Source organism: Chionomys nivalis, chromosome 23 (genome assembly GCF_950005125.1).
Source record: "Chionomys nivalis chromosome 23, mChiNiv1.1, whole genome shotgun sequence".
NCBI classification, from domain to species: Eukaryota; Metazoa; Chordata; class Mammalia; order Rodentia; family Cricetidae; genus Chionomys; species Chionomys nivalis.
This window is the reverse complement of record NC_080108.1, coordinates 12,624,448-12,640,134: the sequence shown is the minus strand read 5'-3', so window position 1 is coordinate 12,640,134 and position 15,687 is coordinate 12,624,448. Positions and strand designations below refer to the sequence as shown.

General features: G+C 39.8%; 1 protein-coding gene across 1 annotated transcript in view; it reads right to left on the bottom strand.

Moving 5' to 3' along the window:
• Positions 1-15,687, bottom strand: part of Hdgfl3 (HDGF like 3) — a 52,874-nt gene that overhangs the window by 6,268 nt on the left and 30,919 nt on the right. The window contains exons 2-5 of the mRNA XM_057756608.1: positions 14,078-14,154; positions 8,315-8,453; positions 7,684-7,839; positions 2,395-2,541 (exon numbers count right to left, since the gene is read on the bottom strand). Coding sequence (XP_057612591.1) covers positions 2,395-2,541; positions 7,684-7,839; positions 8,315-8,453; positions 14,078-14,154 — 519 coding nt within the window. The remainder of the gene's footprint in view (positions 1-2,394; positions 2,542-7,683; positions 7,840-8,314; positions 8,454-14,077; positions 14,155-15,687) is intronic.

The window sequence follows — 15,687 nt, the reverse complement described above, 5'->3', positions numbered from 1 at the left end:
CCTAACAATCTGAGCATCAAGGTCATTTGACATTCTATCCCAGCTCATGGCTATTCCATATTTAAAAGTAACTTTAACATTATCTATCAACTTTATGAAATACCATGACTTGTTAGAAAGCTGCTATAGCGTAGAGTGGGTAACTGACCAAAGGAACACAAGAGAACCTAGTCAGAACCTTATGCTAGGTGGCACATGATTTCAGTAGATGGTTACGATGGTTATTCTTAAAGACAGACAATTCTAACACATGAAGAAAAGTGAGAAGCTGACTAAATAAAGCTAAGAAAGTAATTTTTTTAAATCAAAAGAAAGTTAATAGATAAGACACAAATATTAAACAGTATCGTACAGCATAAGCAAGGCCCTATAAAGAAGTAAAAAGATAAGTCTAATGGGAGAACAGGCAGAACCTTGGAAATGTGTATCATGGAGCAGAAACAGGGTCAGTTGGTAAGCATAAAAAGAGACATATCACTGATCACACTGCATTGCTAATTCATACTGTAATGACCATTTTATACCAATATATTGTCAAAAACCAAAATCAGATGACACCAAAATAATACACTGTTGGCATTGTTTGTCTGAGCATAAACTGACCAATCCTCCAGAAAGGGACTTGGTAAAACTGAAAGCCATAAACCTGGACTTCAGCACCTCCAGCTCTAGTGCAAACTAAGAAAACTCGAGCATGTACACTAGGAGACAGAATGCTTATAGCAATATAGTTTTGAACTGCCCAAAGCTGGAAATAGCACAAAACCCATTAGCAGTAGACTGACTACAAAATTTGGCATACTGCCAACATTATATGTTATATAACCTGAGCATTACACAGCACTGAAAAATGAATAAGGGTTGGCAAGATGGCTTGGTGAGTAAAGGTACTTTCGCTAAGCCCAAGCTCTGAGCTTGATCCCAGGATTCATGTGAGAATACAGATCCCTGAAAGTTGTCCTGGGACCTCTATACATGAACTACGTATGGCAAGCTGGAACAGCACCCCCCATGAGTAAGAACTTTAATTAAAAAAAAAAAAACAACAAAAACCAAACTTGCTGCTACATATAACCAAATAAATGAACTTAAAAGCACAGCAGTGAGTAAATGCCATCATTAAATGTTTATAAACAAGCCACACGGAATAATGTTAATAAAAATTGAAATAGGAACTTGTCTGTTTTTCGAGACAGGGGTTCTCTGTGTAGCCCTGGCTATCCTCGAACTAGGAAATCCACCTGCCTCTGCCCCCCAAGCGCTGGAATTAGAGGCACGCCCCCGCCCCCGTGGATGTGTGAACTTTTAAGGAAGCATACCATGGCAGACTGCAGGAGAGCTCTAGGAGAGGGAGGGGAGCAGAAGAGAACGGTGACTGGTGAGAGTCGGGAGGAGAGAAGAGCCGCATGGTACTAAATGCTGCGAGAGAAGGGGACTTGAAGAAGAAGAAGGCCAAGCTTGGTGATGCACCCTGTAGACCCAGCACTCAAGAGGTTCAAGCATGAGTAATATGAATTTGAGGCCAGCTTGAGCTGCACCGTGAGTACTAGGCCAGACGGGGCATACAGCAAGACCCTGTTTCAAAAGCTGAGAGGAGGAAAAAGAGGTGGAGGTTACAGAAGCCTAACCTGCGTGGTGTAAGAGAACAACCAAGTGTACTTGGAGAGTAATGGCAGGCAAGTGGGATGAAGAGGGAAAGCTGACAGGCAAGCGGGACAGGTGTGGACAGGCGAGAATGGATAGAGAACCAGTTGAATAGAGGAGCAGCGCACTTCCCGGGTTCCACGGCTCACCCACGATTTCATCAAGGGCAGTTGCTGGGAGTCAGTGCTGTTGGGCCAGGGCTGTGCTCTCAAGTGCCCAGCCTTCATAGGTTATTCTATGAAGACAACTGGTCTACAGAGAAAATGCTATGGGAAAGGCCCCAGTGCACAAATTCCCTTACTACCACTTTCACAAATGTGGACCTGCCTGCAATGCCAAAGTCAACAGAAGTTAACTAGAGTCAAAGTAAGTCCTATAAGTCTTTTAAATATCAGTACTCAAATCCAGCTTGAATACTTATATTCTATTTTGGATATGCTACTGACTTTGTGATTAAAGAAACAGAACTGTTAAATCTCAATTTCAGTAACTTGCAAACTACTTTAAAATACTTGTAGTTGTTAAAGTGGTTTGAAAAATAAATAATTCAGAGCTCCAATTTTCCAGGAAGGTACAATTTCCACGTGGCTCTCTTTTGTCCTCAGACTCTAAACATCTGACCTCTCATTCAGGTTTGTGAATGGATACAAGAAACCGCATGTCTACTAAGGCTAAGACATGGACACTGACTCCACAGGGCAATGTCTTCTAGGTTAGCAGGAGATAAGGAAATCATCAGCACATCCTCACCCCTTCACCGGCTTTCTGCAAGTCTGAAGTCGTGTTTCTTGTGTCATTGCCGGCGTCTCCGCCCTCAGAGCTGCTTTTGTTTTCCTCTTCTTTGCAGTCTTTATCATCTTCATCTCCTGGAGATTTCCGGGACTGTTTAGAAGACTTCTAAATATTAAAAGTTAAAAATTAGAGTCAAAAGCAGAGCTCCAGCAAATGCACAAAAATAAGTAAAGAGGTGCATTAGGAGCTGGTTTGCATATCGTCTGACTCTATGGAGCACATACACAACACATTTAGTGTGCCAAGGCTGGACTAGGTGCTGCTGGACAAGTCATTTTACTTCTCTGGGCCTAGAGTAACTAGCTGGAAAGGAAGCAGATACAGGCTAGACAACCACCTAATTATAGCAAGAAATATGATATTAAAACTTGGACTCTACAGACACCCACAGCATGACTAAACACAACTGGGTGAGGACCTACCACCTTAGTAGATATCAGAACTGAAAGTCACCTTATAGCAATAGAAACAAAGGTCCCGAGAGTCGGGGTGAACTTCCCGAGACAGCACATGACATTGAAGGCAGAAGACCTTGTGCTGTTTGACCAGGGACAGACTTAGAAAGACTCTGACAAAGCCTTCCCACCACAGCATGACACCACAATATAATCTTTAAACTACGGGTAATTACTTAATCACCAAGGAACACTGGCGAGCTAGGGCGTTTTCTTTGTCATCTTCCATTTGAAATCAAATTATAGTTTGCAGCAGAAGTCGCCTGGCAGAACAGTACTAAAGCTAGAAAAATATGGCTTCAATTGTATGTCTTATATATGATGGTGAAATGTAACATTTTTAACATTTCCCTTTAAAAGACTTTTTTTGGAATTTTTAGAATTATATGTATTTATTGTGTATGAGTATGTATTTGTATGGGTGTATGCACCTGCCACAGCATGTGTGGAAGTCAGAGAACATCCTTGGGAACTAGTTCTCTCCTTCCATCATGTGGTTCCTGAACTGGTCATCAGACTTGGTGGCAACTGCTGTTACCAACTGAGTGACCATGATGACTCCTCTTAAGAAGTTTTTTCTTTTAAAGTAAAAAGCAAGTTTAATTACAAGCATATAAACAATAAACAATGACTAATGGGCTTGTGTGAACGACTACTAGGTAGAAAACACAAAGCTAAGCTGTCTGTCCAAATGCAGTCCCTTTAACATGTTCTGAACTTGACCAGCTTGCCCTTTATCTATTAAATCTGTATTTCTCTTAAGAGGTTTTAATGGTTGGGCTTGTAGCTCGGGTAGCAGTGCTTGACTAGCATGCAGGAAAGCCTGGGTTTGATCCCCAGCACTATATATACTGGGCATGAGGATGGATATTTGTCATCTCAGCCCTCAGAAGACAGAGGAGGAGGCTCAAAAGTTCAACAACATGATTGGGTTACATATGAGTTTGACACCAACCTGGGCTACATGAGGCCATTTCTCTAGAGGAGAAAAGGAAGGTGAGGAGAAATATTTTTAGATCAATCTCCAAATACTTTAAAAAAAAAAAAAAACTAAGGTAAATTGACTAACCCAATAATTTTTTGGATTTCCAGAAATGAATTAGCAAATTGGAACCTTCTCATACAATCCGATTTTAAAAATTATTTTGTATGTGTGTGGTACAGGGGCAGTTGTAAGTGCTTGTGAGCAACCTGATGTGAGCAATGAGAATTGAACTCTGGTCCTCTACAAGAACAAGCGCTTTCAACTTCTAAGCCATCTCTCCAGTCCCTTACATATATAATGTTTTTTTAAATGCAAAGACTGGCTGGAGAGATGGCTGTGGTTAAAAGAGATTACTTGCAGAGGACCTGGGTTTAGTTCCCAGCACTGATATAGTGGCTAACAACCACTCATAATTACAGTTTCAGGGGATCCAATTTCCCATTCTGGTCTACATGCAATACACACACATGTTGTATATACAAACAGGCAGGCAACACACACATGAAATAAACCTAAAACACAAAGAGAAAGATCTTCTAGTTACAGAACACAATAGATTGCTTCTATTTTACTTGATTAAAACTACCAACCATAGCCAAACTGTTAGTTTAAAATGCTATCGTTTTTTACCTTTTTAGATTGCGGTATCCTCAAGTAACAATGCTGACCTCCCACTCTTAGCCGAACGTAGAACATCATAATATATATAAATGCCTGTGCAGGTTGTTTGTAAGTAACCCTGAGTATGCTTCTCAGCACTTAGCATGATACAAACACTAAGTCTCACACCAATGAGAGCCAGGGCATTTTTAGACATCTCCTAATGAGTGACAATAGTATCTTCGCAGGAAATCTGGCTGCAAAACTAATGCTGTAAAGCTCTTCAGATCATAAGTCCTGTAAGTTTCTTTTAAATTAGTGTTTATCATCTGTTTTATCAGTGTGGACTTGAGTTGGTTTTACGTTTAACTGTTGTTCTGCTAACTAAAATTCTTGCTCTTTTAGCATTTTTACTAATTTGTTTTAAGGATCTGATAAGCCTTAACCATAAATCATTTGCATAAAATACTTTTAATTTACAGTTTTCTAGTATCTACTAGTGCTTGTTTAACATGAACCAGCTATACACTTGTTAAAAGATAAGTCACTTTCCTCAGACCTGCTGTACTTTGGCTTTTTTATTTTGATTGAGTTTTTTTCCCCTCACAGGTAAATGCAATCCTGTAGATAGAGGAGATATGAGATAATCCTTTTACCTAACTGGATGTTACAGAAGGTTTACAGACTACTGGTTTTCAAGAACAAAAGTAGACTATTCAATTGTAAGAGAGATTCATGTATTCAACAAAAAGAAAACACTGGGAATCCAGAGAGTAACACGGCTACAGTAGGAAGTGGTTCTCCCGCTGTCATTTCCGTGTTGGCCGACTTATAAACTAGATTCCCAGCCTTTCCACCAAGTTCTGGAACAGCAGCTCTGGGACCTTAAGGCATGTCAACAGCAATCCATAGGATTCTGATCTAAGTGACAGTTGAGACCCACTGTGTTTTTTTTTTTGTTGTTGTTGTTGTTTTTTTTTTTCTTCTGCTTTTTCGAGACAGGGTTTCTCTGTGGTTTTGGAGCCTGTCCTGGAACTAGCTCTTGTAGACCAGGCTGGTCTCGAACTCACAGAGATCCTCCTGCCTCTGCCTCCCAAGTGCTGGGATTAAAGGCGTGCGCCACCACCGCCCGGCTCCACTGTGTTATTAACAGGAAAAAGGTCCAGTCTGACCAGGCTTCTCAGCTACCTGTAACCACAGCATTTCAGAGTTTGGGGCAGAAAGACCACCATGAGTTCAAGGCTTGTCTGAGATATATATTCAGTTTCAGGCTAGGCTGGATTACAGAGATAGACCCTCTACAAAGAAAACAAACTAACTAACAAAAAAAACAAGCAAACAAAAACCCAAACACCTTACCTCCACTTCAACACACAAATGTATATAAAAAAGTTAGAATTCTGGGCTGGGTACTAAGTAGCTCAGGTGGTAGAGTATTAGCCTAGCATGTACAAAGAGTTTTAATTCCTGGCATTGTGGAAAGCCAGCAACAGTAAAAACTAAACATAGTTCTTAAGTGATCATGAAAATTTCAATTAAATAAAAATAGTTAATTCTAATTAATTAAAATTAAACAATCCTTTAAATGGTAAATTTCAGGCTTCACCTTTACTGTTGTAAAGTGCTAACTCTACCCTAACTATGAGTCTTGGTATTGTTGATTGTGGAAACATGCAATGAAATAGTGACATTTAAAGGCAACATGTCCATTATTAAGTCTTTGAAGCCTTATGTAGCTTTTACATAATTTAAGGTTGCAAACACATTCCATACAAGCTCAGCAGGTAATCAATTAAGTAGAAATTCAAATGGATGTTTAAGGAAAACACTAATGCTAAAAGAAACTCAACTTAAAACTAACCAACTTTATCCTCACCAAAAGCAGTCATTTGTTTGCTTGTGTGTGTGTGTGTGTGCGTGTGTGTGCACGTGTCCAATTCTTCCTACCCCCTCCCCACTATTTTCCCCTCCTAACTACATGTGCTTGTGCTTTTTTTTTTTTTTAAATTTAATACTCACTGCATACATTTAGTGCTGCCTATATATATGTGGAACACAATGGTCTCAAAGGGCCTGAATCTACCTTATATTTTTAGGTAGGGTCTCTTACTGGACTCCCTCATTGGGCTAGACTGGGTGACCAGCAAGCCCCTTCCAGGGATCATCCTGTCTCACCTACCCTGCCAGCTCGGGGGTTACAACCACATGGGCCCCGATTTCAGGTGGGTGCTAGGTTATCTAGACTTGGTCCTCATTCTTGTGCAGTAAGCATTTTACCTACTGAACCATCTCTCCAGCCCTAGTAGTAGTCACTAAGATACATAGTGAATCACACAACTAGATACATAGGAAAAAACAATGAATGGATAGCATTTCAGCTGTATGTTAGTAGGTAGATTTTAACAACTGCCAAAGTTAAATCCTAATTGTATGAGAAGCTCTTGGTACTTGTTTTCTCAGGGGTTCCTAATTATATAGAGCCAATAAATACAAGAATCAAAATAGAAATAATTTCAAGAGTTCAATCATGTGACAGACTCTACTGAATCTTGAACCAATCTTAGCTCCTCAAGGATCCATTTCTCTTACTTTCAACTTACTTTCAAAAGTTTTCACAAATCTCAGTATTTTTGACTTCATATCTAAAGTACCGTATAGCAAACCTACTCCTTCCCTTTGTAAATCTGCCATCACGTCACTGCTGCTTCGTTTGGAACAGACCTGGACCCATTCACCGACACCGCTTGCAAGTTTGCACTGTTCAGCATTGACCTGTGTCTCTATGCTCCAGATCTAAGGGTACCTGTGCTTTCTGTTTTCATCCTCTTTTCATGATTTACATTTGTTTATTATTTACTTGTTTATTGTGCCCCCTCTCCCTTTCGCTGGAGTCGGAATCCTCAGTCCTGCATACCCAGTTTAACTCAATGTCTGGTACGGATGCACCCTACAGTATTTTGTTTAACCTTCCTCCTTCAACTAAGCATGCAGTACGTTCAGGGCAATCAGCTGTGACTCCCCGAATACCTCAGGGCTTCTGCCTTTCTGCCTCTAGAGTTTGTAGTGTGTCTGTGGAGGTGGGGAGGGGATGTGGCTGAATCACATGTTCTAGGTTAGCACTTTGCCAAGCAACTATACCTCCTACCCAGAAGAAAGCCTTTAGTGAACATGCATGAGCCATGAATAGTGGGAGGAGGTTATCATGACCTTTGAAGTGCGGGACTTTTTCCGTTTTGAGCCTCCTTTCTCACTCTTCCTTTTGCCTTTTCCATCTTCTACTCTACCGCCTTCCTCCTCGCTGCTCGCGTCTGCGGCATTCCCACCTTCTCCCTCAGTTTCTGAAGAGCTCTGCTGCTGAATTGTCTAAGGGAAAAAAAATCAGCCAATTACATTTTAGAAAAAAAAAAAAAGAACACAAACTGTGGAAACAATCACTCTGCTTAAATTTCAAAGACTTTGGCCTACTTCTAACATTTTAAAATAAAGAACTATGACAGCCAGGCACAGTGGCACACATCTCTAATTCCAGCTGAGGTAGGAGGGTTGCTTGTGGTCAAGAATTTGAAGCTAATCTCAGCAGCATGGGTAATCCTGATTCAATTAATGACCCAAATGACTGTCAAGAGTCGATTTTTCAATGTTCAATGGCCACTTAACTCAGACTCTTCTGGGCAAGACTTGGTACTTAATCAAAAAAACTGCTGCTATAGCCAAAGAAGAACTCTGACTTCAAACGAATGAAAGGTAAGTACTAAAAAGAAGGACATTTTACAAAGATGCATAAGAGTTAAAAGCAAGGAATAAGAGTACAACAAGAGACTGTGATGCAAACTATTACCTGGTACCCAGTAAATTTCACTCCTGGGTTATTTTCAATTTCCCATAATCCTTCATTAAATCCTTTCCGTTTGTTTGACTTTCCAAACTTGTCTTTGTATTCCTTATATGGGAAAAGGTCTTTAGGACCTAGAAATGCACTGCAGAGATAGATCAGAAATAGAACTGACACGCTGACCTTCAAATACAAGGTACTGTAAATATCAAGATCAAATACGATGTCAGAGCACATTACAATAAAGTTATTTAAAGTATATATAAACCCTCTGGGTTAAACACATATCACAAGATGCTTTAAAAACATATTTCAAGGCGATAAAATGGATATCTGAGTATGTAAAGTCAGCAACTGTGGACTGTCCAATTTTGACTTTATATTAATATTACCAATATACTTCGTTTAAAATTGATTTCTTGTTACACAAGATAGAATTAGAGCTATTTACTTTGTGTCAATCATCATTTTAAACTAGTATTTATGTTAATCTTACTGTAGGTAAGGGTTTGTGAGATTTATATTAGGAATTTAAATACTGGAATAAAAATTATTTAATTCTGCATACTACTTTAGAATAGTTAGCCTAGCCAAAATTATTTCTGTAAATTGCTTGGGGGGAGAACAACCCAGAAGTGGCAAAGTAAACAAAATTATATCTAATTTAAAGCTTTCCTAACTAAATTAATTATAATCGAGAAAAAGTAGTTAAATTCTGTAGGTAACAGACTGTGGCACACTGAACAGAACCTTTAATATCGTGACTTGTGATCTTAATCTAGTGAGTGAAACTACTAAGGCTCACTTTGACTGACATCCTTGAGACATTTCAAATTAAAGTTTACGTAGCTATTAATATGACAAATACCAGTCAGACTCCTATAATGTGTCAGGCATTGTTGCAATGGTATGGGAATAAGGCACAGCAATTGCTGCCTTCAGGAAGTACAGGTGCTGATAGTAGACCAATTAAAATGGCAAACTAAACACATATTTCTTGTATACAAAGAAGGATGGTGTCTTAGTTTCTTTTCCTGTTTCTGTGATAAAACACCCGGACAGAGCAACTTAAGGAAGGAAGGGTTGATCTGGCATATAGTTGAGGTTAACATCCACCACTGTCGGGAAGTCAAGGGTTCTGACACAGCTAGACACATCACATCCACAGTCAAGAGCAGAAAGCAATGAGTTAACGCATGCACGCTGAAGCTCAACTCATTCCACTCATACAGTCAGAATCAATCCTAGGGAATGGCGCTCTCACAGTGGGTGGGTCTTTCTAGTTCAAATAACCAATTAAGAAAACCCCTCACAGACAAATTATTCGCCTAGCTAATTTCTCACTGAAACTCTTTCTCTGGTGAGTCTAGGTTGGGTTGTTGACAATTAAAACTAGCCCATCCCAGATGGATGCATTAGGGATGACTTCTACAATTTCAGCTATAAAGACTGGAGAAGGCATGACCAGAAAGGGAACTTCTAAGTAAAGGAGGTGAAGGCACCCTCTGTGCTGTTACCTGGGAAAAATTATGTGTCTGAGAAACACAGAAGAGGCCAGGGCAGCTAGAGTGAAATGAGTAACAATAACCAGTATGGACATGGTTAGAGAGGTAACAGGCTAGCGACCTGTTTAGGGCCTTGGAGCTCATTGCAAAGGTACTGTGTAGTATGGGAAGCCATGCAAGGTTCTGAGTTGTGTTCATAGCACCATTTGGCTGTCATGTTGGAAACCAAGTGAAGGTTAGGTACTAGGATGTAAGCAAAAGCTAACAGAAGGCTACTGAAAAAAAATATGATGGCAACTTGGGCCAGGGTGTAGTTGGTGAAGAAATGATCAAAAATCAGATTTCATTCTCAGGAAAAAAACCTTGGTGGAAAAACTGGATTTGAGGCTAGGGTTCAGGATGATAAATAAGAAAGCTAGAGTTGTTAGTTTCTGAAATGTTTCTCTCTCTCTCTCTCTCCTCTCCCTCCCCCCCCCCCTTCGACAGGGTTTCTCTGTGGCTTTGGAGCCTTTCCTGGAACTAGCGCTTGTAGACCTCTCGAACACACAGAGATCCGCCTGCCTCTGTCTCCCGAGTGCTGGGATTAAAGGCGTGTGCCACCATCGCCCGGTGACGATTTTTCTCTTGCAGAAAAAAATTTGGGATGAAGCATATTGTTAGTTGTAAAACTTGAAGTCCCAGTTAAAACATTCAAAAGAAGATATCAAGTAGGGAGCTAGAAAATATTTTCTGGAGATTAAAGAAAACTATGAGCTAGAGATAGGAATTTAGAAATCAGAAAAAGATGATACTGAAACCTTTCATTCAACATGCTAGCAGTAATTCATAAATTCCATTTTCTGACTGGGTATAGCAATGACCTCTCCAGATGGTTTAAAAATAAACTAACAAATCTACGTATACTAAGTGTGTTGGCACACTTACAATGCACATGGGAGGTGGAGGCAGGAGTCTGAGCCTATGGGCTCTGTGAGACCCTGTCTATCAGGGAAGAGTGTAGACCTGGTAGTTAGCCATACTCCAGGAAGACCACATGTGGTTGTTTTAAAGGAAATGCCCCCCAAAGGAAGTGGCTCTATTAGGACATGTGGCTTTGTTGGAGGAAGTGTGTTACTATGGAGGCGGGTTTTGAGGTCTCATACATGTTCAAGCCACACCCATGTTTCAAACTACTTCCTGCTGCCTTTAAGTCAAGATGCAGGACACTTGGCTACTTCTCCAGCACTATGTCTGCCTGCATGCCACCATGTCACACCATAATGATAAGGGACTAAACATCTGTGCTGTGGGATAATGCTCTTGAACACTGTAAAGATTTGTCATATTGGCTTAATAAAACGCTGACTGGCCAGGAGACAGGCAGGAAGCATAGGCAGGGCAACCAGATGAGGAGAATTCTGGGAAGAGATGCAGTCATAATCCAGAAACAGACGAGGCAAGAGAGAATGCCTTACTAAGAAAAGGTACCAACCCACATGGCTAAACATAGACAAGAATTATGGGTGAAGCCGGGCGGTGGTGGTGCACGCCTTTAATCCCAGCACTTGGGAGGCAGAGGCAGGCGGATCTCTGTGAGTTCGAGACCAGCCTGGTCTACAAGAGCTAGTTCCAGGACAGGCTCCAAAACCACAAAGAAACCCTGTCTCGAAAAACCAAAAAAAAAAAAAAAGAATTATGGGTGAATTTAAGTTGTAAGAGCTAGTTAGTAATAAGCCTAAGCAATAGGTCAAACAGTTTATAATGAATATAAGCTTCTGTGTGTTCATTTGGGACTGAATTGCTGTGGGACTGTGTGGGACAGAACCTTCAGTAGGCACCTCTGAAAATGTAAGCCACCACAATTAAATGTTCTTCCTTACTAGAGTTGCCATGGTCATGGTGTCTCTTCACATTAATAGGAACCTAAACTAAGATACCACACATCCAAGAATATTTGGGCAGCACAAATTGTTCCTGCCTGGTGGTTTAAAAAGAAAAGACACAAAGTTGAATGAGTAGGGAAGGAGGTGTGGGTCCAGGAAGAGTTGGAGGAGAAGAAAGGAAATGCTCAAATACACAATCAAGAATAAAACTTTTGAGGGATGGGTAGGTTAAAGTTTTATTTGATGAACATCATGAACATGAGAAAAAGTGGACATTATATGTCTACTTCACTTTCAAGGAAACTTAACAGGAATTATTACTCTAGCCTTTGACTTTTGCAATCATTGATCTATGCATAGGAAACAACTGTGGGTTAAGCTGCTTAAAGTTTGTGTGCCAGTTGGCAGGTCTTTAAGGGCACCTTTCCACTTCCATTGATTTACAGAATACCTTAAAAAACAAATACTTACCAAGGGAATAAAAGTAAACACATAATTTTAGTAAAAGGTGCATACAGTACAAGTGAGATTTTTTTTAAGTTAACTTTTGCTTTGTCCCCAAAAATGCAGCCAGATAATTTGGAACAGGTCATTCTAAGGAAACCAGAACAATGGTATGCATATAAAATAAGGTCAGGAGTGAGGTAAATAAAATATGTATCACAAAGCATATTCTATTGATAGGTAAAACATTTACTTCTAAGCTTTCTAGCAACCTAAGAAAAGGTATATACAGTGTTTGTCAGATAAAAATAAGACTTGTGTTTAGCTTCTTGCCTCCTTGAGGACTTGTAGCTAGTCCAGCAACACACACATACACACACACAGAACAACAACAATAAAATTAAGCCAAAATAAACTAAACTCAAAACAATACCAAAAAGTCCTAAAAGATTATTTCCTGAAAGATACACATTATCTCTCACACAAGAAAATAACTTTCTGTCTTCAGGACTTTACCCTGGTGCTTTCAAGACCAGAATGAGGTGAAGTTGGAATGGGAGAAATAGCAAGCTAAGATTCCTTTCAAACTCTGCTAACATTTAAATGAAAGTAAATGATAGAGAGTGGCAAGACTGCAAATTATCCCCAAAACCATCTTCTTCTTCTTCTGTCTTTCATTAACAGGTTATTACTCCTCCCATATTTTAAAACTGCTGAACTGGAAACCATTTCCCAGTTTCCCTATGGCTGTGTGCGGTTCCATGACCAAATTCTTGACACTGGAATGAGTGCAAGCAGAAGTGACTGAGGGACCTTTCTTGCCATTTCCTTACAAGTCATCCTGTTTTTCACTCTTCTCTCTTTCCCTCTCCCTAGAAGATGCACATGTACAACGGAAACGTCAGTATTTAAATAAAGCCAATGAGCTAGGTGTGCAGACAAATGACTTTAACCTCCGCACTTAGGAGGAGAAGCAGAGGGATCTCCGTGAGCTCAAGGCCAATGTGGTCTATATAGCGAGGCTCTCACGAACAGGCACACAAGGGTAATACCAAGGACTGGTAGGATCTGAGAGAGGGTGCAACTCTTAGAACTCATTTAGAGCAAATCTGTCTATCCACTGTGCCCACTTCTGGATTACTGTGAAAAAAGGAAATAAACGTATATATTACTAGAATCCATATATTAACAAATGTAATTAGAAAATCTTTAAAAGGCAGTATGTTTGTTTTAGGTCTAAAGCTGAAAGAGCTAAGAGAACATAACTTTGTCCTATAAAAATGAGTGGAAGACGCTTCTCTAAATGGGACATGTATGTACAGAGTCCCAGCAGTAAGTCCATTGCTCTAGGACTTCACAAGTGTCCTGAAAGGAGACTTGGGTTGATAACCAACACTTAAAATAGAAACAGAAATGGCATTTAAAGCAAAGATGTGCTTTCAGTAATCAAGACTTCTATGAACAAAAACTTACTTTATGGTTTGGATTTGAAATGCCCCCTCTCCCTTGCTCTAAGGTTCAAACATTTAGTACCCAGACAGTGATGTTAATTTGGGAAGTTGTGGAGTCTTATGGGGTGAGGCATGAATGATAGGTCATTAGAAACGTACCTTTTAAGCTATGGCCATGCCTGCCCCGGCTTGCCTTTTCTGCATGTCCTAGTCCTAGTCCACATGTAAAAACCTATAACCACATATTCTTCTTGCACAGACTCCACCATGCCTTCCCTGATGTGAGGAACTGAAATCCCCTGGCTTTCTTCCCAAACTTGCTTCTGTTGTGTTTTGTTACAACATGCAAAAATAACTAATGCACCTTATAGTAATAAAATGTGTTAAGTCTGTTATTTTATAAGAGGACATAATAAGTAACATTAAACAGTATAGATCACATATTAATATGTAATCTAGTGGAATCAGATCAGAGCTGTTGAAACTTAGGCTATTTTGTTAACTTACGTTTCATGGGTACCAAAAAAGAAGATGGGATACTTGTTGGCTGGAGGCTTCACAGCTCCCTCTGGGAGTTCATCAATCTATTAAAGATAAATTCAGTTATGAAAGAATGTTGTAAACACAATAGAAACAATGTTTTAATAATTTATTGCCAATTTCAAAATAATATTGGTGTAATAAAAATTCTAAGTTTTTCTTAAACCTAGTAAAATTCTTCTAAACATCCTATTTAAAACTGTACATTAGTTATATCCATTACAATAATTTATTGAGGCTGACCTATTCATGCCTTTTGACTCAACAGAATTACTCCTACTCCTGGAAATCTGTTCTAGTGAAATGAAGCAAAAGCTGGACTTTTGACAGGGTGTCTCTGTTGCTCTAAAGCCTGTCCTGGAACTCCCTCTGTAGACCAGGCTGGCCTCAAACTCACAGAGATCCGCCTGCCTCTGCTTCCTGAGTGCAGGGATTAAAGGTGTGCGCCACCACTGTCTGATGTCAAAAGATGTACTTTTAAAAGTAATGACAAACACATATCTCTAAAATACATTTTAACATAGGGGTATGAGAACTAATAATGTATTATTATGCAACCATTGGTCTGGACCATGCTGAGTTTCTCTCTCCAACCACATAAGACTTAAAGATACACATTTATTATTTCATTTCCAGATTCTTTTTTTTTTTTTTTTTTTTGGTTTGGTTTTTCGAGACAGGGTTTCTCTGTAGCTTTGGTTCCGGTCCTGGAACTAGCTCTTGTAGACCAGGCTGGCCTCGAACTCCCAGAGATCCGCCTGCCTCTGCCTCCCGAGTGCTGGGATTAAAGGCGTGCGCCACCACCGTCCGGCTCATGTTCCAGATTCTATAGCTTTTTGTTGCATATCTATCATTCCTAGTTATGTATCTGAGCAATTTCTGTTTTTCTTTTTGTAGACAGGGTTTCTCTATAGCTTTAGAGCGCGTCCTGGAACTAGCTCTTGTAGATCAGGCTGGCCTCAAACTCACAGAGATCAATTTGCTTCTGCCTCCCAAGTGTCAGGATAAAGGCGTACGCCACCACCGCCCGGCCATTTCCTTTTTTTTTTGTTTTTTTTTTTTTTAAATAAAGTTAAGTCAGCGCTTCTCAAGATCTACCAGTTCTTTTATTTGTTTGTTTGTTTGTTTACTTATTTAATTTTTCATGACAGGGTTTCTCTACATAACAGTCCTGGAACTCGCTTTGTAGACCAAGCTGATTAAAGGTGTGCACCACTACTGCCTGGCAAGATCTACCAGTTCTAAGTGCCACTGAGGTTAAAAACTTCAGATAGAATAAGGTCAAAATTCCCTAGAATATTCCAAGAAATGTTCATTCTTCTCCTCATATCATGATACAATATGAAACTAGATGCGATTATTTATAAGCGTGCTATTTTTAATTTTGTTATGTTGAGACAGGGTCTCATACTGTAACTCAGGCTGGCCTGGAACCCACTACGTAGCCCAGGCTGTCCTCCAGCCTCTGCTCCCTGAATGCTGGGCTTACATACAAGCAACAGCAAGCTATTCTCTTTCTGTCTTTGCTGATGGCTGAACTTCTCATTTTTCAGAGACATATATTATTCAATTACAAA